Source organism: Boleophthalmus pectinirostris, unplaced genomic scaffold (assembly GCF_026225935.1).
Source record: "Boleophthalmus pectinirostris isolate CB_2022bp ecotype Guang Dong unplaced genomic scaffold, ASM2622593v1 HiC_scaffold_22, whole genome shotgun sequence".
Taxonomy (NCBI): domain Eukaryota; kingdom Metazoa; phylum Chordata; class Actinopteri; order Gobiiformes; family Gobiidae; genus Boleophthalmus; species Boleophthalmus pectinirostris.
The window spans coordinates 26,064,816-26,088,709 of record NW_026571190.1 but is presented as its reverse complement, the minus strand read 5'-3'; the positions used below and the strand labels follow the sequence as shown (position 1 = coordinate 26,088,709).

Sequence of the window (23,894 nt, the reverse complement as noted above, 5' to 3'; positions counted from 1 at the left end):
CATAGTAATAGTGTTTGTTTATTACACCACGTGGCCTTACACGAGTTCTGATGAAGGATGAAACTGTTCAGGAAAGATCAGATTGCCCCCAGTCATGTGATTTTCCAGTATCGATCCTTTCCTAATGAACATTTAGTTTCCATACAAATCTTAATACGGTACATGATTTTTGATTTTCTTTCAACAATTCTATTTGACACAAACCTAGATAACCTCAGACATGGTTTATTCTTCCAATAAACGTTTTAAATGTCAGACAAGGAACCCACACATTTTCTGAAGCTTTACTTCAAATTGAGAGGAATATTTTTACAAGCTAAAGTTACAGAAAACAACTCAAGGTGGAAGAGAACGCAGATGCTCTGACTTTTAAAAAACATACTTATCACTTGAGGCAAAGCACAGCCCACTGCTCCCACTCTGCAGCACTTTTCTAATGCCCACAGCCCACATGTTTTATAACTCAGATTTGGCTAAAACAAGAATTAGACTACAAATACCACTATATCTACACATCTACTCATGATCGTGGTCCATACAGTTAACAAAATTATTTGAACCAGTGTAATTTTGTGCTGGTCCAAAACATGGGTAATTGGAGGGGATTACATCACCCAAAAGGAAAAACATATATATAAATAAAAAAGATCTATAATTATCATGAAACACATGGCAGGAAATAATTATTATATTTGAGGCATTAGCCCAAAAGCCCAACTGAAGAGCATATTAAATATTAACTGTCTATAAGAAAAACAGAGAAGGATATTTTGGTACAAACTATAATTAAGATGTGGCTGTATTTATTTAAAATTGAACCTATTAAGGTAATGAAACTTAACTATGTCTCTTGTTGGTAGACACAAAAACAGTCCAGTGTGTAAAGTTTTGATGAAAATATGGAATCCATGTATTCATAGTTCAATCACAAGAAATATGAAATTATACAGTTTTCCAGAACAGTCAGCACCTTTTAATATTAGAATACAAGACAAGATGCCAAACTTATTCATAGATTACAATGAAAACAACTGGTCCAGTTGAATTGAGATGCACTCTATCTTGCTAACTGCGACGGCTGCTCGAGCGGAGGACAAATATAGTGTCCGTCTCCATGGTTACGCCACATCCACACAAACAGTGAGCAGCGAGACCACGAGGATATACACCTACACATCGCTGACAACGTTCGATTTATACCCCACATGCAAAAACCCACGGGAAAATGAAGTCATCCTAAATGCAAAACGTGCTTTCTATAGTCATCGTCATATTGTGATACACTGGGCACCTGTGGATGTGAAGTTTGAACTTACTGTCACAGTGGGTATCGCAGTCACCAAGGAGTAGACCAAGACGGGCGGCGCTTTGCTGTTGTCCTCAGGTCCAGGGTATGGCTTCGAGTAGGATTTGTCGAAACAGAAAAATCCTTGGACATGGACTGGGAAAGTGTCCGTGTATTCAAAGTAGTATGCCAACAGTACAGTCCCTGCCATGATGACAAGCTGGAAATAAAACATATTGAGTCCAGCTTTAGAATCAGGGAAAAATGACAAAGGATAATCATAAAAATCATGAAAATGCAGGAGTGAGTTCCATTTCCACGGAGCGAAAAAAATGATGCCGAAATGTGTAAAGTGTGTGGAGAGAGGGAAGAGGATGAAGGGAAGTGAGCGAGGGATGGATGGAAGAAGGGAGGGGGAGCAGAGAGAGAGAGAGAGAGCAAAAAGACAGAATAAAGGGGTAAAGACAAGCCTTGTCTATACGCAGAGTGGGAGGAAACAAATGGAGCAATCACTGCAAATAACAGTACAAGAGGAAGAGGAGAGAGGGAGAAGGATGTGGGAGGGACCTGAGACGCAGATGGGGTAAAAAAGAACAGCGGATTTGGTTAGCAAAGTCTCAAAATAGAGCCGGCCAATCAAATTTGAGGAGTCATTCACAACAGATTAAGCAGAGCATGAAATATGACCTTCAGACTGAAAACAAATGTAAAATGAATGTGGAGTGGAATTGAGAAACAACAAAATAAACAGACAAAAATAAACAGACGGACAAAAATATGGCACATTTTACAGACAAAAGGAGCAATTGTTCATTTCTGTTCCACCAGGTTTCAGCCCAGAGAGGCAACACCGGCTTAAAAGGGATCAATTGAAGAAAGATAGGCTGAAAGCTGATTGAATGAGTAAATACATTTTGGGTCTATATAATGCTTTTTACTGATCTATGTTATAATGTTTTTTCCTCATCAAAAACACACCTGGAGTTGTGTTTTGTTTCATTTACACATTTAATATACAACACATATTTAGACTCTCAAACAGTAAACACTCTGTTCTACCTTGTGATGTCCTGTGGTAATACAGAAAGTGCTCCACTGTGTTTTTAAATTCCATACACCTCCAACAAAATTATTTGGCAATTCCAGGGGCTGAAATTATCCAATCTCTACTCAACAAAAGGTATAAGGTAACAGTTAACATGAAAACTACCACTACATGACATCACAAGGTGAGTTTTAGAGATGCAGACAAACTGATAATAAAGGACTATGCAAATATGCATGAATGAAACAACTCCAAGTATTTGACGAGGTAACAACATTATCAGTTAACTTAACTTGGTGTATTATAGAACCTATAAATTAAATCTCTGTCTATTTTTGGGGTAATACTGTAACCAACAGTCAAACACAAGGATCATTATACTATTATTGACAATGGAAAATAACATTTGTTCACAACATGGGATAGAAAAAGAGGCAATCCTTTCTTGTATTGGTGGTTTTTAGAAGACATTACATCATTTTACAGGCCAGTGATATTTAAAACAGAGGAGGATATAGCTAAAATAAATGCTGTTAAAATGCAGGTTTATGTAGTAATATAAGAGGTTAAGGTTGGTCTGGTCACTAACAGAAATCAGGTTCAGCATTTGTGAATTTTTCTTGCAGATATTTCATTAAAATACAATATAATTATTAAGGAAAACTGGCTCTTGCCCACATCTGGGAGTATGACATGATCACATTGCAGAATCTGAAAAGCACCCATAGTAATAGTGGCTAGAATAAATAAAATTGTGTAAAGTCAACAACTTGAAGGGAAAAAGCTAGCTGAAATAAAACATTTTTTAACACAAGAAAGTTGCAGTGGTAGCGAAAGCAGGAGTAGTGATATAGTACAATATGAAGTTGAGTACTAGAAAGCCAGAAACTTGACTTTATTCTTTATTTCAAACAATGATTATTTGATCCAAAACTTATTAGTAGATGAACATATTAAAATGTATATTCTGATATGTAAATTTAACCTGCAAGAGTAAATAAACCATCATTTAAAGCATATATATAATATAATCTTATTATCTATATTAAGAAATGTGAACATGAATGTCTACTTTGACGGTTATAACATCAAATTCTGAGGGTGTCTTTTCATCTTCTTAACAGAACTACACCTACCCATTACTATCATCAGTGATTTCAGGGTCCTAAAATACACAAAATAAATAAATAAATCGTGAGCTTTAAGTCATTTTATAATGTTGTTACCTCATATATAGTTGTGTTTTGTTTTGTTTACCTATTTGAGTAATCCTTTATTTTTACTCTGTCTAGATATCCAAAACTCAAAATACTCCAAAATAATTCCAGGGCTAAAATAATGAGTGAGAGTATGGAGTTTAAAAACACAGTGGAGTGCTTTCTGCTTTACCAAATGACATTGTTTGAGTGAAGAACTCAGAGTCTAAATATGCAGAGTTTGTGTGTTCAACATGTTCAAACCAAAACTCCACATATGTTTGTGATGAGGAAACAACATCAGAAAAAAAAAAAAAGTGTAATATGGACCCTTTAAGTCTTGCTACACTGCCTCAACAAGCAAAACATATTTCTAAACTAGAACTACAGAAAAGAGTCCATATATAATGCCCTAGGTCACACTGTTACTTTTGAATATGGAAGGTCAAATGTTTATGAATGTGTATGAAAAGCAGAGCAAGTCCACATATTGTTGAATCTAAAGTTAAGCTTTTATTCCATCTTCTTTCTTTCTCTGAGCACTCAATTTAATCTCATTTCAGTTAATCACATTCATTAACATTAAACGTCATGTGTGAGTGCTTTACAGCCTGAGATAAAAGGTTTAATGGCAGCAGATGGCTGACACATCGTGAAAACAGCTCCTCCAGCATTTTCAGGAGTACCACTTGATCCAGAGCTACAGGGAGGAGAAGTGGAGAAAGCAGGACCACATTTAGCCATCATACACAGTGAAGAGTGACAATGATGGCAGGAGGCACAGACTGTAGTAAAGCTGACCTAATTTAAACCCAGATCTGCTCTGTCCCTGTGCTTCCATGACTCCATTAGCGTGGATAATTCCCTATAAGAATTGCAAAATGGAATAATTGATAGGCTTGTTCCCGTGGCAACTTGGCTTGACTAAATCGAATGCATTTAAAACGCGATGAGGCACAGTGTATTCCACACGAAGATTAAACGAGTCTGCAGACAGTATTTTAAAGAAATTAGAGAGTGGAGTAACTTACAAGAACAAAGATTTTTTTCTAAATGCTGTATATAAAAGGGGCACGGTGTAACTTGGTCTGCCAACTGCTTCTACATTTTCTTTATTATCAATCATCTGGCAGTGAATAATTATAAATAATAAATCATAAAATATAAATAAATAAAACATCATATTTATTATTTATTTAAGATTGAACCTTTTAAAGCAATGTTATAAAAAACTTAACTATATCTCCCTGACTCTATTAGCGTGGATAATTCCCTGTAAGAATTGCAAAATGGAATAATGGATAGGCCAGTTCCCGTGGCAACTTGGCTCCTAAATTGAGTGCATTTAAAACGCAATGAGGCACAATGTATTCCACGCAAAGATTAGTCGTGAAGCAATTTAGAGTTAAAAGTTTAAATAGGACTTGAGATGATATTTTAAAGAAACTATAGAATGGTGCAACTTACAAAAACATTTAAAAGGGGCACATGTAACTTCACTGGTAATAATATTTGCCCTTTAACTAAAACGTGACACTTACAAAGCATGTTTCCGTCAAGTGCACAAACAGTAAGGCACAGTTCTGTAAATAGGCCAAGGATATCAGCTGCCTCCATGTTTGTTTCCTTGCACATGGGCCTCGTATGTGGGCGTACGCGTATATATCAGTTTAGCTTCTGTGGGCATGAGGGAACTCTGACATTAGCTGAACTGTTCTCACCATCATCCAAAGCTTCTTCTCTGCTTGCTTTGCCGAGCTGTAGTCCTATACAGAAGGCTCGAGGGAGGGAGAGAGGGAGGAAGGTGTGGAAACTGTGGGTGGATAGAGCAAGGGAATTCATACCAACACGAACAACCACCACCATCAAAGTTTAAACCAACATTTGAAGACAAGTGCGTTGAGACTGTGCCTGTCATTTTGATTGTGGTAAACTACAGCAGAAGTATTAAAATGTGAGTATGGATTTATGTAATTGTCAGTGTTAACCTGAATAAAGCAAAATAAAACATTGAGGCGAGGCGTAATTACAAGTGTATACCCTCTCTAGTGGTGTCATATATAAAATTTCCCCTGGATAAAGCAGAATAAAATGGATAAATGGTGTTACTATAGGCCAGGGTTCATCAAACTAAGACCTCCATGCCCCTTTGACAGGTACCCAAGCCCCTATGCCTCCCACCACTTGAACTGGCGCTATGAGGCAATCCCCAAAAGTTGTCATTACCTTTTGGCAAATAATAACACATCTGCATCTTGTATTTTGTCGATTTCTAACCCTAACAAAAAAATTATATTTATATGTAGTATTTATATTTATATTTAAATAATTATATGATGTATTTACATTTGCTGCAGAATTTTCGTCAAAAGCTCGAGGTCAAACAGTGACAGTCAACGCACGTGCAGAGTTTTATAGTGCAGATAAGGACAGCAAACTGGTCAGTGTTAAAGTACAAAAAGTTGACAGAGAGTGCCGAATTTTCAAAGAACAGTGGACGACCAATTATTTTGCTGTTCAGTGTAAAGACCGTGCAGTTTGTCTGATATGTAAAGAAAGTGTGGCGGTTTTCAAAGAATATAATCTGCATCGTCAGGGTCATACAATTCTGTTATACGGCCGCCCATCACAGTCAAGAGTGATAATGTGGCCCCCTGAGAAAAAAGTTTGGTGATCCCTGCTATAGACAGTGTACATGTACTGAGAATAAATGGTAAATGGTCACATTTTTATATAGCGCTTTTCCACCTTCAAGGCACTCAAAACACATTACATAAAAGAACCACTCATCCACACAAAAATTCATACACCAATGTACACAGACACGGGGGGCGAGGTGGGTTAAGTGTTTCACCCAATGACACAATGACTAGTTTTTCTTTTGGTGGTTTTTAGAATACAGTTGCAGTTTTCTAAAATCAAAGGAATACACGGTGGCACTTGTTCACTCAACTAAGGCTTCAAACTGCGCAGAATTGAAAAATATAAAACACTGTGCTGGTGGTGAGTGCATATGTGATTTTTCCTTCTGATTAGTTAGAAATAAATGCATAATAAGCGATGAAAAAACTGTTGCATTTTTACACTATAATTTAAATGCAACTCTGCGTGAAAGTAGACATGGTATTCAGCACACAGTACTTTGATTGGACCATGTATCAGAATACTTTACAAAATACATTTTAAGGTCAGTATTCAGTATTTTGTAACTAAATACATTTTCAAAGTATTCTCCCCATCACTGACTATATTTATTTTATTTATTTATTTATTTTCTGGCCTTTCCTCACAATCTAATATCCAATTTCCTGCACTATAGCCACATTTTATCAAAATATTCATAAAGGTCAAATCTGCTTCAAGTTGATAGCTGCAAATGAGTAAAGAGCACATGCGGTACGGGTCACCTTGGACTATTCATTTGCATAGGATATCGTTTGGAAAGCAGAGTGGTCATGTACAGGGGCCCATCTGATGAGCTGGAGCTGTTTGGGGTCACACAGGGTCAAAAAGGTGGGCATCCTGGTGCCATCTTTGGAGGGGCCTCACATGGGAGATACCTCAGCGCAAAACAACAGCTGTTTGAATAATGAAGTCTAGGGTGGCATTATGTGTCCTTTCACATTTAGAAGACTTGACATTTTAGCACAATGTAATTGGCCCTAAGTTATTCACAATTAAAGCCCTTCTTTATAATAATAACACAGAAATTGCACAGTTTAAAAAGTCACACTACTACATAAAGAAGCACTGATGACAAAAATGCTGAAAAAAACAACTCTATTTCATTCTTCTTGAAAATTAGTGAAAATAAGCTGTCATTTACCTAATCGGATAAATTAAAGATGACCTACAAATCTAAAAAGGAGCTCATGCCCTGTAATTACTGTTTAATACTCAAATCTCTGAACTTCAAAGATGGCAAAAAGAAATCAAAGAGACTATAACAGATGCTGATGTGAGAGAAACATAAGGAGGTTTTCATAGAAAATAAGCACGAATAGGAAATACAACAAGCGCACTAGTTGTTATAATGTTGTGGTTATGCATCTCCAAGGGCTTTACTGTCATAATGTTCTTATGAAGAGCTATTGCAGTGAGAGCAGATGGTCCAAAAGTCAACTCACATGTTTACAGAGCGAAGAATGAGTGCATGAGCTGGTGATATGAAGCGAACTCCCAGTGGGGCCCATTATGCCCCTCATGTCATTCGTGTGTGGCTGTATCTATATTGATTTTTCACAGATATCATGTTGGAGTGTTCGCATGGTGACACAATGCACGAAAGTTAGACTTAATCTGAGACTTATTTTAACATGATCTGATAAAGAGCTGACCTGGTTGGAACTACAATAGGTGAGATGGTTTGTGCTACAACAAGTCCCTCTCAAATAAAATTACAGTCACAAGATAGTTTTTCAGTTAGTTAGTCACTCTCTCCTTTTTGTTGAAAATCATCTAAACAGGACCAGTATTAATCCCAGGCTCCTGAAGACGTGTTGTTTAAATAGATTTTGTGTTTCTTGGGTAAATGGTCACATTTTTATATAACACTATTCCATCTTCAAGGCACTCAATGCGCTTTACAGCAAAGAACCACTCACCCATTCACACACACACTCATACACCAGGGTGCACAGACCTAGGGGCAAAGTGGGTCTAAGCGATAGCATTCATCTGGGGGGAGCTGGTATTACACCACCAACCTGTGGGTCAATGAATCTGACCGCTCAACCAATGATGTTGGTCGAGATTATGTCGAGAGCGGGATTCAACATGGCAACCTTCAGAACAGTGGACAAACCAACTGAGCTACTGCTTTCTTGAGTTTTCAGACTATTTTAAAACTTTTATGTTTGCTGATGTGTGCATTGTTAACTGATTAACATTCTGCCAATAGAGATGCATATAGAACCTCCCCAGCATGATGTCACTGCAAAGTATCAAGCTGATAATTCTGCACTTTTGTTTGCAAATTTACAAACACATAACAAGATATATACAGACACATTTTAGCACAGTTTTGATGGTCTGGCACAATATCAGGATAACTTCAAACAGATCAGTGGAGATGACAGCAGCTCGTCTTCTGATCTGAAGATTGTCGGGTCAAATCCCACTCTTGACATAAAAAATCACTGGTAGAGGACTCATCCCCTGGTCTACAGGTTTGTAAAAGTGGAGGTAAAGTGGATGTAAAGTGCCTTAAAGGTGCACCGTGCAACTTTTCTGGTGGTCGGTCTGCTACTACTTCTCCATGAAGATGATATTGATATAGGTTTAATCTATACTGTGGAACATTATAGACAAAGCAATGCTATCCACATGGAAACAAGTAGGTTGCAGACCCTCCACTAGAAATGTTATGCAGTGCACCTAAAGGTAGAAAACCGCTATATTTTTGTTCCAAATGTGACCACCTAATGTTAGTATCAAATGGTGAGAGGGCGTAAAACTTCAGCAAGCTCCTGTAATGACAAATTAGCACCAAAACTGTAGCTGTTAAAAGTTAACTGTATGGATAAAAACATTGTGCAAGTATATATTTGAGGGCTTTCTGGTTATTGCAATATTACTTTAGGCCTTTTGGTTTGAAGCTCTCAAATTCCATTGATAACTAAGAAATCTACTGTGTTCATTCATACAGACTACACCTTTCAAACTCGTCACTAAAAGCATGTCAGAAGATCCACCATACAATAAATGGCTGTGACTGCCTCCTGCTGTCAAAACACAGTACTGCAACTCACTAAAAGAAAAACAAATTAGATTACTCTTGACAGAAAAGAACAGACAGTTCAATAGAGTATGGCACTAATAACACCCCTGGGACTACAAGAGGTGTAGAGAAGCTCTAATAAGACAGTGATATATTAGTGAATGAACTTGGACAAATGGGAAATAAAATGATCAAATCCGCAGACAGAGGGGAGGGCGACAAAGCTGAGACTAATTGAGGATATCTGTGGGAGTAAAAGGGGTGAGATCAGGAGAAAAAAAAAGACCTTCACAAAGAGGAACAAGGCAACAGAGCATGATCAAAGACAAGATTCTTCTCTCGGGCACCCACCCACACACGCCCCTCACTCATTCCTGCTGGCTCACACTGTCTGCACACTGGGTGGATTTGATCACCATCTCTTTATCACAGATTCATATGTAAATCTCTCTATCATCTTCAAGCCTACACCCCTGCCTTCACGCCTCATTTACTTCCCAGTCAACCAGTCATTCTTAGTTTCTATATTTGATCTTGCTACTAACATTTATTTTTTCACAGAGAGTTTCCCTTACCCACCTCTTGTGTATGGCAGAGATATATTGGGTATTTCTATATTTATATTTTTACTTGTAAATATACTATTCTATAAGGATGCCTTGAATGTTTTATTACTATATATTTATTACTATATATTGTGATGTGTGAGCTACTGTGTCCAAATTTCCCTTGTGGATCAACAATACAGTTCAGTGTATTTTATCTATAGTACTACTGATACTGATAGTTGAACACTACAGTTGCAAGACATAAGTGCCATAGCTTCCTTACTGCTGTGCAATTAGGGATGACATTTTGAAGCAATACATATCTCTGATTGCAAGTGTCATGTCAAATGAGAATGTATAGGGTAAAATGTCAAATGTAACTAATTGTATGATTGCTTTTTAAAGATATATCAACTCTTGTTTTAAGCCATGTTAAAATGATGTTACCTCATCAAAAACATATTTCGAGTTGTGTTATGTTTCATTTACATATGTTTGAATAATCTTTAAGTAATCACTGTCTTTATCCAAAGCTCAAAATGCTCTTTTCCACCTTGTGATGTCATGAAGTGGTAGCTACCTTTTACCTTTTGTTCAGTAGAGATGGGAAATTCCAGGGCTTAAATCATCCAAATGATTCTAGTGAAGGTGTATGGAGTTTAAAAACACAGTGGAGCACTTCCTGTACATGACATCATAAGGTGGAACAGAGAGTTTTCTGTCTGAGAGAAGAACTCAGTAACTGAATAAGCAGGATTTGTGTGTTAAACATGTACGAATGAAACAAAACACAACTCCAGATATTTTATGAGGAAACAACATTATAACAGAAAATAGCACACAATGGGAGTTTTAAATGTCAGTTTCTACTTGTTACTACCATCTTTTGAATCACTATATGTCCCTAAATCTGCTATTCTATGATCCACCAAACCACACACCATACATGCACCAACCTGCAAATGAATTAACACCATCATGTCTATGTCTGCACTGGTCTTATCTAGTGCATATTGTGCATTTAACCCATCCTTCAGTGGTGCTTTTATGTAAATAGGATCTTAAAGTCTTCAGTACCTGCCCAAGGACCGCAGATGGAAAGTAACTTGTAGCTAAATCTGGCGCAGAGCCTCATTTCTCTTTGAGATTGATGTATTCTTTGTAGTCTTTGTTTTAAATAAATAAATAATAGATTACTTAAATGATATGCAAACAACAAAATCTGATGTGTGTAATCAGAGGGAACACAATCAGAAAGAAATTTGATGATTTTGCAGTTTGTATGTCATTTTAATAATCTTATAACTAAAATAAATCTATAATAATCAGATTCTGAATGAGCATATAACTGCAGCCAGACTTACTGGGAAAACCTGCCAGGTACAGTCATCAAACAAAGTGCAGAAACCCACAGAGACACACTGGCCCATTTTCTGTAGAATCAAACTTGGGGCCTTTGTTTTGAGGCAATCCAAAATCACCTCAATCCAATGTTCTTCAAACACACTGTACCAAATCATCTTCTCAGTATGCAAGTGAAGATGAAAGATGTTATGTAGTTTTGGCATCACAGTGAGTCATTTTTCATGGGCAGACAAAAGTCAGCCTAATCATTACTTCTGTTCAGAAATTCAATTAAGTCATTAAGTCATTAGCTGTGCAATTATGGGCAATTAATATACTGTTCATGATTCATTCCAGAAAATTATGTTTAAAAGCATCTCAGCCCACACACTAAATCATTTAGCTTACATATCTTTTGCCACAAGGCTTTGAACCTGCCATGCAATATACATACATATAAAAGGTATTGCAAAGGCTATTCTGTATATCGGTTTGAATATATGATTATCGTTTATCATTATATATCTGTGTAGCAATATATCCTGCTTCAATGTGTTATTGTGACAGGCCTATCTGCACGTGTAGTGACAACAGAAGGCAAACGGCAGCTAACAAGTAAAAAAAAATGAGTGAGAAATCTCAGGCAGGCAGGCAGGTGCTATTTATGGTCTCATCGAAATAATGAGGGCAAAACTGGCTAAAAATGAACTCCTATTGTGTCTACTCTGTTTTGTGCATGCCCAGTTATGTGTGTGCTAAAAGGGGAAAGAACTTTTTAATTAGTGGCATATATGTATATATAGCAAATGGTAGGACTGTCACAATAAATATTAAAATTACTTCAATACATGATTTTTATATATTTTTCTTTGTACAAGTGGGAAAATTTTGGTTATTTTTCGGTACTACGATGAGATCCAAGCAATAGAAGTTTGAATCATGAACTTCTATTATTCATAGCAGTTTTTGGGGGAATAATTCTGCTTTTATGTTTCAATATTATTATTTATTGTCTATATGCTTCACCGACATATCACATTTCAAAATGTGTTATTGTGACAGGCCTCGCAAATGGATTTGTGTTCTAGACTTGATGAAATCAATATTGCTTCTTGCATACAGTAGTGTAGATGTCTGTGTAATGGGAAAATAAGATATGCTGATTAAGTTTAAGTGCCCCTTTAAGAGGTGGGAGCTGTTTAAGATGTCATTAACTGTATATTACAATATAGCTTAAGACAGGCTAGAGAGATGGTGAGAGATATTACATCCACTGAAACATTAACAATGCAATCTGCTGATTAGAAGGGCAAGAAGGAGTAGGAATTAAGAGGTTAGGATGAGACAAATTTCTCTAAAGAGGAAGTCTCTAAATTGGAGTAAATGCCGTGAATTGCAAGAGCAGCAAATGAAAAGAATGGAAGAATTACAATAGATGAGTTAATGATCTTCAAGTGTTTTGAGTAATTAAAGCAGATGAAACGGACATTTAGAGAGGCATTTAGTGTCTCCTACATCAGTTTTAATAAAAGAATGTATCTAATCAAACCTTCATTGCATTTTAGTGTCCCAAATGATGAATCTTGCAACTAGTATGCGTTGCAAACTTTTGTCAAGTGGGTATAGTGTAGAAGACATGCAAAGTAAAAAAGAAGAAGTATATTTCTGTCTTTCCCTGAAGAGTACACAGCCTGATAAAGTGTTGCCAGAAGAAACATGTTCTGCTGTGGTCTAAAATCTTCTGAGAATATGGACTTGTAGCACACAGAGGAGGAAGGATCTGATGCTCCTGTTCATTATCCAGGTAGTGATGCTACACTAAAGCCAGAGGCACTCATCATGTCGACAGACAAGCTAACCGTTTCCTGATGTTCGTGCACTTGGCAGCGCTACAAAGAACCGGGAGCACATGATTAGTAAAACAGACCATCCAAAACAGAGGCATGGTGGGTAATTATGAGGAGACAGATGTCCCCAATCAGGGCAGGACCAGTGCAAAGTCAAAAGACTGACATACTGCAGGAGCATCAACACCATAAAAACATGTGTTGTTAAGTTACACAGGCTGTGGATCAAGGAAAGTATTTGGTGAATAAGATACGAATTCATCCTACAATCTACCTACAGTCACTTTAAGAGATGTGTATGCTGCTGGGACATATCACTATTCTTTATTTTTTTGTTTCAGTCACATTACTTTTTTGCGGTCATGGATGACATTTTGAGGACTTCTTTCCTTCTCAAACATCAGCACATTAGCTGGCACTTGAAATCCATGATTGATGTAATAATGTCACACTCTCTCATGGAGGACTAGGTGTTTTTTTAATTGATTGTACATGTTAAATATGAATATAAAAAGCCATAAATAATGCATTGATAATGGTGGGTCCATAATAGGTCCTTAATCTGAGAATCCCACACCATAAATCTATATTTATAATCTTATATATACCAATATATAATTTGAACTGCCTCTCTTTAATTACCTCTTTTTTATTCCATTTTAGGCCTATAGAAAAGCATGTTGTGGTGTAATTCAGCAATACAAAATAACAATCACCATTGTATGACTAAGAGTAATAGTGCTTTTGAGATTTAGCACTCTCTAAATCTGAATACTGTCATTGTAAGTACTTGTAACTCTGCTTTGGAACAGATCTTCACAGTGTGCCCGCTTGGCCTAGATCAAGCCCACTCTCCTCCCACCAGTGTCTCGAGCAAGTCACAAATCTGTTGTATCAAAATGACTTTTTAAAGAGGCTGCTTTGAAGCCATGCCTGCGATGGGCCCCAGACCAATCTCCAGTGTGGCTCAGCAGAAGCATAAAAGAGAGAGAGATACAAAGAGACATCAGGACACAGCTTTTGAGTATGCATGTTGTTTTGCAAAATGGAAATGAGCATGGTGAGTTTTATAGCAAAACAATGATTGGAGACAGTTTCAGAAAATGCCAGCTAGGACATTTGTTGAGGAGGGAGGAGTGAATAATCAAGCAGGGTAACAAAATTGGCAAAGGAGATAATCTATGTGTGACAAGCCTGAGAGATCGAAGGATGCTGATATGGGACCAACTAAAGGAAATAATGTTTTACCTGATGTGGAAGTAGTAACAACAAAAAATGAAGAAGAGATTCACAAAAAAACATTGCAAAACATAGCAAGGGAACAAAACCGGGCAGTCGGGAAGAAAAGAAATCACTAATGAGATGCTAATGTAACAACAAAGAAGTCAGTGCCCTCCGGGGGGAGCTATGCAACAGCAAGCAGCTTCACTACAAACGCAAACATGAACACAACTGCCCTTTATTTTAACTCCAGCATGAAGTCATTGAGGTATAAGCAATGCCAGGCAATCAAAGCAAAAGAAAGCAAAGGGCCCTAATTACAGTGGTACAATGTAAGGTTACAATCAAAGGTATTTTGTGTTGGAGGAGGCAGCAGACTTTCAAAGCAAGCTGGCATGAAGAAACAGGAACAGAGGAGTGTTAATGAAGGTGGGAAGATTTTTAAGAGTAATAGTAGCGAGATCCGTGGTGCAAAGGATGTAATTACTCAAGAGAAATGGGTCCTGATGAATGATGAGGTGGATCTGACTGGGACTGCATTGAATCGGAAGCTAGTCAAAGAGAATCGGGTACGAAGGGGAGGAGACCGCGGACGGAGTTAATACTGCGATGCTACAGACCTGCACGCAATAAAAAATGTAAAACCGCTAAAACTGTCATAAGAGTCTTCATGGCGATGCTGAATATGGAGAAATAGAAACAGGCAAGTGCAGTCTGTTGGGGGTTGTGAAAGATGTTTGTGCCATAAGAGACACAGACAGAGTGTTCATTTGAGAATATAAGTGTTATATAAATATACATGTACAATAGAATTCCCCATACTTCTCTAGCAGTTTCAATTGACTATATTTATATAACTTTAAAGGAGTACTGTGTAACTTTTGTGGTGGAGGGTTTGCCACTTGTTTGTCTCAATGGAGATATTGTTTTGCCTTGAATATTCCACAATATGGCATTAAACATATTTTTTTTCATTAATACAAGCAGGTGAGACAATGAGGAGTAGCTGCAGGTCAGGTCTGTGGAGAGGCAACCCCATAGACAGAAAGAATAAATCTTTTGCCTTGTAATTATTAATCATAAACTCACCCAAAATGACATAAATTCTAGATAGATATGTTTAATACCATAGTGTGGGACACAACAAAACATAACCATGGAGACAATCTGAGATCACAAGAAAAATTACATACTGCACTTAAATTCTCAATGTTGCTCCTCCTTAATTTGCCTCACAGAGCCATCTTCTCTTGCAAAAATGGAACTTCTGACTTGTTGAGGTTCTCTCCCAGATTTGAACACAACAAAATTCACCAAGCTTCATATTTAATTTAAATGCACTGACAAAATCACCCTAGTTCCTATTTTAGATTGAATGAAAAAATATGTATTTTAGTACGTATTTTCAGCTGGAGCATACAGTTAACGAAGAGGTGCTGCAGGCTTGGTAAGAGTTTGCGGTTGCGTGGTCTAATTGGGTTTCCATCCTTAATTAGGCCAATTAATTTAGAAATACAGCTGAGGCTGAGTGTACTCCACCAGGTCATTTAGGGATTACAAGACGGAGCGAAGGCGTGAAGGATGGGAAATGAGAAGCTTAGAAGCAATGAAATCACACACAAAAAGCTCACGTTATTACTATTACTATTTTGTGTAGAGAGTAGAGGTCTATCCATTCTTCATCAGATCAATGTTATCAGTTCACCAGCTCATAAACTCTTTGGGTAATTAAGCTCTTAAATCAAATCAATCACTTCTTTAGGAAGTCAGTGGGTTGAAAACAGAAGACAGCTAATTTACACAGTTTTTCCAAATGATACCCGTTGCAGGTGATCTGCCGTGAGAAGCATGTGCAGTCATACATAGAAGGAAGTGATGTGAGAGGAGACACAGAGGAGAGCTTTGAGATGCACAGGACTGGAAAATGTGCTTTCATTTGTCCATCAGAGCACCATGTGGCTTAAACACGCCCGAGGCTTCGAACACATACTACCTGCAAGAGGTATACAACACATACTTACGTAGAATAATGTAAAACTTTTCATTTTAGCTCCTTTTGAACTCCAATTTAAAGTTAAAGGTGCATTGAGCAATTTATCTGGTGGAGGATCTGCTACCTGCTTGGCTCCATGAAGATGTTATTGCTTTGCCTGGGATGTTCCATGGTATGACATTAAACATATCCATTTTGCATTTATTCATCACAGGTGTTTCTAGTGCTCAAAAATATATTAATTCCTTCTGTGAATAAGGGCGACTCTCCACAGATGTGAATTGTAATGTAGCATAGTGCTGTAACCTGTTTGTCTCCCTCATGACAGATTTACAGGTTTAATCTATACTGTGGAACATTATAGACAAAGCAATACCATCTCCATGGAGACAAGTAAGTAGCAGAACCTCCACCAGAAAAGCCGCACAGTACACCTTTATTAGATCTTTTGGTAACTACAAAAATCATTTCTGTCATTTCTATTCTATATAAAAGTATAACACTTTGTGCCCACAACAGGTTTTGAAATTGCAAGTGTCAGTATTAAGAAAAAAACAAAAGAGAGAGAAAGTGAAATCAGCTGGTACAGCTGTCCGTGTAAAAACATTATAAATCTATCTACCCTTTGCTAAGGCTTGTTTTCAGTAACGCTCTGTCTGGCCAATTGATGTAATTCACATCTTAATATTCAAGCCCTCGCTGTGTTTTGACTTAGGGCTATTTATGCAAATGAAAACACTGATTTATAATGTAATCAAAAGTTTCTGCATTCATTGAACACAGAGCATACAGTATCTAGCTGGATTTAACTGCTTTAATAAAGACTAATAGGGCCTTGCTGTGGGGAAAAATAAAAATAAAACTGGGGAAAAGACTCCAGGCATCCTACACTGACCAGTTTGACCACATTAATCTTACTCCACATAGAGTAACTCTTGCAAATGTCATAAGTGGGGGTAATGGTCAGATAAGATCAGGTACTAAACAACAACAATTCCTTCCATTAATCTCAGAAGCATCAGGAAGAGAGATAATAAAGAAGAATGAGTACTAAATTACCTCGACAAAGAGGAAGCAGGGTACGATGTAGGTGCTGGTTTTGATCAGACCTTTGTCTCCGGGAGGGTTCCGCACTTGCCTCCTCTGCATGGACAATCGGTTTTCCATCATCTGAGAAAGGGAATTGTGAGACAACACATTATTTAGAAAGCTGCAGTTTAAATAACAGACCATTTAACTTTAGTCCAGGGCTATAAGTGAATGCATTTGGTAATCAGACAAAAGTAACAAATTATGACTGAATAATGATGTACTAGTACCAAGAATAATAATATTATTATACTTAATTTATTCAGTGTTACAAATTCCTCTCTCTATCCAGCTTTCCCAGCTTTCTACACTTTCTCAATTGATCTTGTTTTGAGGCAACTGAAACTGAAAAAAATTAAAATAAATAAACATTCCTCTCTGGCATTCTACAATTCATCATTGGCCTTACTGTAGATGCCCATTTTGATACAAGTTACAATATGTATCAAGGCTAGGCTAACCCTGACATGTAATTCAGGGTTAACTTGTAAATATAGGAATTGAATACATCAGTAAAAATGTGCTTTACCCTTTGTTAATGTATCAGAAATCTTTGGTGCTACTGCCACTGTGCTCTATGCGGTCATTTAAATGCATTCCTTTTATCTCGTTTCATCATAACAAAAAAAGAAAATATGCAAACTTCCACCCACGCAATTCAATACAGACACAGATGAATGGTGAACAGGAAATGTAGGTGCAGGTACACTCACACCAGAGCTGGCAATCTGGAGGGAGAGACCAAGGCAGCAGGTAGAAATGAGGCTGAGAGGAGGAGAAGCAGAGTGGAAACATGGAGCTGTGATCAAAAACAAAAGGCTGACAGATCGAGATAAGAGAAGACAAAGCCATGATGCAGATGTTTGGGGAGTCTTCAGAAGCAACAAGAGAGGTGAACTAAGCACACTCAGCACTGGAGGAGATGGAGAAAAAATTAATATGCAATACAGGATGCACAGGAGAGAAGTGAGAAGAAATGGGAACTTTGAATGCTGGAGGGCTTTGGAAATGTCTATGGGGCATTAGTGCAATATTTTGGCTAAGACGTGAGTTTAAATAAAGAACTTTGTTTTAATTATGGCTGATTATGCTTAAAGCATTGCTAAATTTGCAAACCAATGACAATTAATTACTTGTTGTCATGGAGACAACCTCTCTGGTTTTATTGGCTTGGACAAGCCTTATCAATCGCTGTGGGTCAGAGGAGGAAATGTCCTTATGACCTCTTAGCTGAGATATATTTTTTATTATAACATTTCTATATTCTAGCTGTAATAGCACATTTGTATAATTATGTCTTATTTGAAACCAGTCTTTCGCTATTTTTTTTATCATTTTGAATTCATTATTACCATTTATATTTTTGATCTTCGCTATTATAATATATTGTGAAATGTGAGCTACTGTGTCCAAATAATTTCCCTTGTTGGATCAATAAAATTTGTCTAAGTTTAATCCTGTTACTTTCAAATAGCACAGAATGCACTAACTTCATTTTCATACTGTATATATATGGATATGGTGTGAAAATGCATATATTACTGGAAACTGAAGCATTAAATATGTAATCGCATTAAAGATTCACTCGCATCCTTTTACTCCTAATGTACTGAAGAGCATAATTCTATGGTTGCATCTGAAAAATAGTGCCAACCATGAGATATGTAATTTACTACTATTACAAAATACAATGAAGCATGTCGGATTAAGGGATTAGAAAGCATACATTTTGTACAATATGCCTAGTTGTCCTTACAGAGTCAACAAACATAAACTGTCTGGTGCCGTGGTGCACTTTGTGTTCCTGTTACTTATTTACCACTGATTTCTATTTATAGAATCATATGTTCTTTTTGGTTAGTGATGAAAATGTCAAGAAATCCTGCCTGAGAGCACAAGATGTATTATCAAAAGGCACACATAGAGGACACTGTAGGCTTAGATATTGCAGGCAGATGCTAACGTGGATTCAAGTCATTTCAAATGTACAGTATTAATTTAGTTTCTTTTAGCCTGTTGTATTATAGGGTTAATTCCGTATTTGGTATAATTCTTAATCGTTCAGTTTGGTCTGCTTTGTGACTCAAAAGTCTGCCATAGAGATAAGTTGGTGTGGGATGTGAGTGCATTGTCCCGTCTCTGCGCTCACAGAGGGGAGATGGGGCTTTAGGCTGCTGTGACAGATTGTCTCTTGTGTTGCTGTCTCTGTCGTTCACTATGATGTGCATCCTTAAGCCTCGCTGTGGCACCACAGCTACAAAAGAGTGCCTCACTGGCTCCTGGCACACACTCAGCCTACAGACCAGACCCAAACACACACTTGTACTACACAAACCCACAGCTCAAACACTCATCATTACACCACTAATTACACAACTCAGATGTCACGCCAACAAGTGGCCACACTGATGTCCGAGCTGTGACAACAGAAGAGAAAGGGGAACACAGGACTCCAGCTGAGCTGCACCACAGGTTCACTAATATGGGTCATGATGATGTACATGCACTGCCACATCCATACTGAGGGAATAGGTTAAAAAAGCACTGCCCTGGAAACCTCTCACCTCTAGTCTCTGGTGATTCCACTGAGTTGCTGTCTCTAGGAGGATCCGCTCTTGCAGAAAATGAACATTCTGTGGTTGCCTTGTGCTCTCAGCTGTGCTCCTCTGTCTGCTTCCTTCTGGTTTCTTTTGAAGCAAAGCGCTCCTCACTTGCGACGATGTGCCAGCGCAGAAGCCCTCTGTTCTGTGAATAGAAAAGATAGAGCTGGTCCACTGTTAGGCTCCTGCCTTCAGCCAGCCCTGCCTATGTGTGTGTGCACTTCTTCAGTAGGTCGCCGCGCTAAATATAATGGTCTTCAGTGGCACTTCAAGGATAATTAGTCAAGTGAAGAATCCACGGCTTGGAGAAAGAGGCTGCTTAGCGCAGTTGCCGGTGGATACGAGGATAGCACGAGAGATGAGAGATGGAGAGAGAGAGAGAGAGAGAGAGAGAGGGGAGAGAGAGAGTAGAAAGAGGGGATGTGTGTGAGAGACTGAAAGGCAAGGAGGAGGAGAGAGTGGGAAGAGAGAATAAGAGAACAGTGGGATAGTATGAATGTGTGTGTGTGTGTGTGTGTATGTGTCACATGGTAACATGGTCAACACAGAGCATCACACATGTTTGTACAGTCCTGTATAGATTCAGTATAATGTGTGGGAATGGTTGTCAGTCAGACATTGCAATGGCAAGCGAAAAAAAAACTGTGTATAATTCCAGAGATTGTGCATGAAGCATGTGTGGCCAGTGATACATGTCAGTACAATTATACATTTCAAGGAGATGGCGCTTGATCCTACTCCATATTGTGCAATGGTTCAAATATAATACAGCAACAAATGTATTACATGAAACATGAAAAGCAGCAGTGTCATGAAAGCTGGACTCAAATCCCACACTGGTCCACAGACCATGAAAGAACCTTTTTTTTGTTTTTTAATTATGTTACAGATCCTATGGATACATGGTTTCTATGGTAACCAACTACACTTACAAAACTGAATGAGAAAATGTTCTCTAATAAACACCTGTTTGGCAGCAAATTGCAATTCACAACTTTCAAGTACGGCTGGGCAAAAAATCTAATTTGACATTTAAATCAATTCGTTTAGAAGAAAATAGATTTTTTATTTTTCCAACTTTCTTGCATTGGAAATTTCATTGAAAATGCAAGAAAGACTGCTCACTGGGACCAAGGGTTGGTCCCTGCTCTGGAATCAGTGCTGTCAAATTAATGTAATAGTTTGTTTTATCTCATACATAAAAGATTTCCCCAATGGGCAATGGGTTAAATATGACAATTGAAAACAATCTTTTCAGTTTTCAGAAAAAAATCTAAAACTAATTTACTTTTTGTCAAAATCTCCAAGCCCTACTTTCAAGTATTCACTATTTTTAACCACTAAACCAATAAACCTGTACACTGACATTAAAACAACCCAAAACCAATGACTGATTCTGGTAATCAGCAATCAGCAACAGCAATTAGACATTATTAGCTGCTTAATTCTGTGACCGACAATTGTAACTGTTTGGTTAGAATAACACTTATTATAAGCCAGTTATTTGTTGTACTATCAAACACTCTTTGGTAAATTTTGGTAAATTTCTGGGTAACACTGGCACATGGATGCAGCAAGAGCATATGGAAAGCTGCAATGTATTTCCTGGGAACAATTGCCTCCTAGAGTCTCTCAATGGGCTCCTTTATTCTTAGCCATTAACTCACATTACACATAGGGGCTGTACTTTTCTTCTGATTTATGTCTCTACTAGATATAAAAGTTTCACCTAAAACCAAGGTGAGACAGTATCACTACACACTAGGATGTGAAGACAGAGAGAGAGAGATTTGAAGTCAAGGGCAAACATCACATAACCTAAACAAAGATAAAGCTGAGCCAAGCTAATATGAAGGCCTATAGTTAAAAGCACAGGCACACATACCTTCTGACTTGTCTTTTTCCAGTGTAGCTTTTCAATCAGGCCTTCTGCCTACTGTGCCTAAAGAATAGAGATATTAACATTATTATCACATAATGTTTACACATATTGTTTCCATTTTGCCAGTTTTAACAATAGTTTTAGGAATAGCCAGATGACAGATTCATTGTTTGCTTTTGTAGAAGAAAAAAAAACACGATTCAGAGTTTAAATAATGCTGCATTCTCTACAACCTAAGCAATAATTTACAATGCTTGCTCAAAGGGGTCAAAAGAAGTACAACACTTTCTAAATCATATCTTCCTACTTTTTCACAGCGAGGCCAAAGGAGAGACTGTTTCTGCATGTTTACACCACTTGTTAAGGGGTACGGATGTTCCCATTTCTGGTAACTACCTCTGATGACCCTGTGACACTGAAGGATAGGTCAAATGCAAACTCAAACCTCAAACTTTACTTCTGCAAGGCAAAGCTAATACGAAATGTAATTTAGAAATGCTAAATCTTTTTGCAGATTGTTTATGTTTATGTCAAACCATTGAGTGACCCTATATGTCGCACAAGGGTTATTTGACTCTGACTTAGTTACAGTCCATCAACAATAAAACAGCTTCATACAGTATAGTGCACATTCACCAAGCTTGAAAGCAAACAAAGAGAAGTGCTTCCTAGGCATGGGTTCACAGGTACAAAGGGATACAGTCATTGTAGTCACAGAAAGGTTACTACACCTCTTTCATCAGTACAAAAGCAGTTAGCTGAATTGTTCATGCTAAGCTGTGTGATATGTTTACAAGGCTGCCTCTGTGTCTCTTTCCAGCTGATCACGAAAAGACTTGAGAAACAGAAGTAGGCCGTGTCAGTGTGCTCATTTATACAGTACACAGTGGACCACAGCCAAGGACATCCTGCCTTCATGCTGACGTGCAAGGGAATTTGGACCATAAAGAATTAATCAGATGTTGTTGTTTTTTTCTAAATTGGATTATAAAGAACATGATGTCTTGTGGCTAAAATACTGAATGACACTTTAACAGGCCTATGCCAATATCAAGCAGAGCATTGTTAACGTATTTGGCTTCTTAAATGTCTAAATGCATAAATAAAGCCAAAAGAAACATACATAAATCGACATAGCTAACCCAGTAGATGCCGCGTTCCAAATAGGAAGTAAGTATGGAGGAGCTTCTGGCTCCAATTGACTTTACATAAAAAATTGTCACCCCTTTCTCTGTAACTGCTGCAATGATCCTCATCAATTTGGTCTTAAAATGTTTGTATTAACCCCTTTAGCTCTGCAAGATCCTGGTGTTTGTATTTCACTATTTTGTCCGAAAATAAATTCCTATTCCTAATATGGAACTAGGCTCAAAATTTTCTCCATGACTGCTAGCCTCGATGAGCTTCATTTGACTTCATTTGAATGCAATGGGTGACACCACACGCCCTTAGTCCACTTCTTCATACAGTCTATGATTACGCCTCATGTATACTATCATAGCTATCATAATTGTGGGAAAGTAGTATAGCTTATATAATATAACAATAGAAAAATAGCATGGCCTACTTTTACCGCATAGTAACTCGATGCAGTGTTACTGCAGTAATGATGGTCTAACTTCATCCTGTGACCTGACGTCTGTAGCACTCTCAAAAAACATAATACATGTAAAACATTTAGGCTATTATGTATTCACAGATGCTCAATCAAACAAAGTGTTATCTCTGGACTGTTCTTTCAGATGAACAGATATGACTTTGTTTATTTATAGTCTCTAAAACAACTTAAGAAACATCAGTCCAAGCATGTAAATCACTGAGAGAAAGAAGAGTGAAGTGAAGAGATGCTCCAATAATTGAATTATACTCACAGACTTAGTCATAAATGTTTTATGAGATGTAATTATGATGGTAAGTCGTTACGTTGATGGCTATGCTGAGACTTTAACAGTTACACATCATTAATAAATAATCACCTGAGGGGGGTAGACAAAAATAAAGTATGGCCAGCTGCTTTGGGGACGCGTACGTGCTGTGGTGGAGTCCCGTAGACAACAACAGGAAACATGAGGCTCATGAGCAGAGAGCGCAAACCGTATGTGCATGAGGCATGAGGCTGTTTGTG

General features: G+C 37.7%; 1 protein-coding gene across 1 annotated transcript in view; it reads right to left on the bottom strand.

Annotated features, from left to right (window-relative positions):
• The window catches only part of plppr2b (phospholipid phosphatase related 2b), a 44,905-nt gene extending 21,182 nt beyond the window's left edge, over window positions 1–23,723 (bottom strand). The window contains exons 1-5 of the mRNA XM_020938561.2: window positions 23,641–23,723; window positions 21,773–21,829; window positions 19,852–20,032; window positions 17,258–17,368; window positions 1,317–1,505 (exon numbers count right to left, since the gene is read on the bottom strand). Coding sequence (XP_020794220.1) covers window positions 1,317–1,505; window positions 17,258–17,368 — 300 coding nt within the window. The 5' untranslated portion in view covers window positions 19,852–20,032; window positions 21,773–21,829; window positions 23,641–23,723. The remainder of the gene's footprint in view (window positions 1–1,316; window positions 1,506–17,257; window positions 17,369–19,851; window positions 20,033–21,772; window positions 21,830–23,640) is intronic.
• Between the last annotated feature and the right edge of the window lie 171 nt (window positions 23,724–23,894).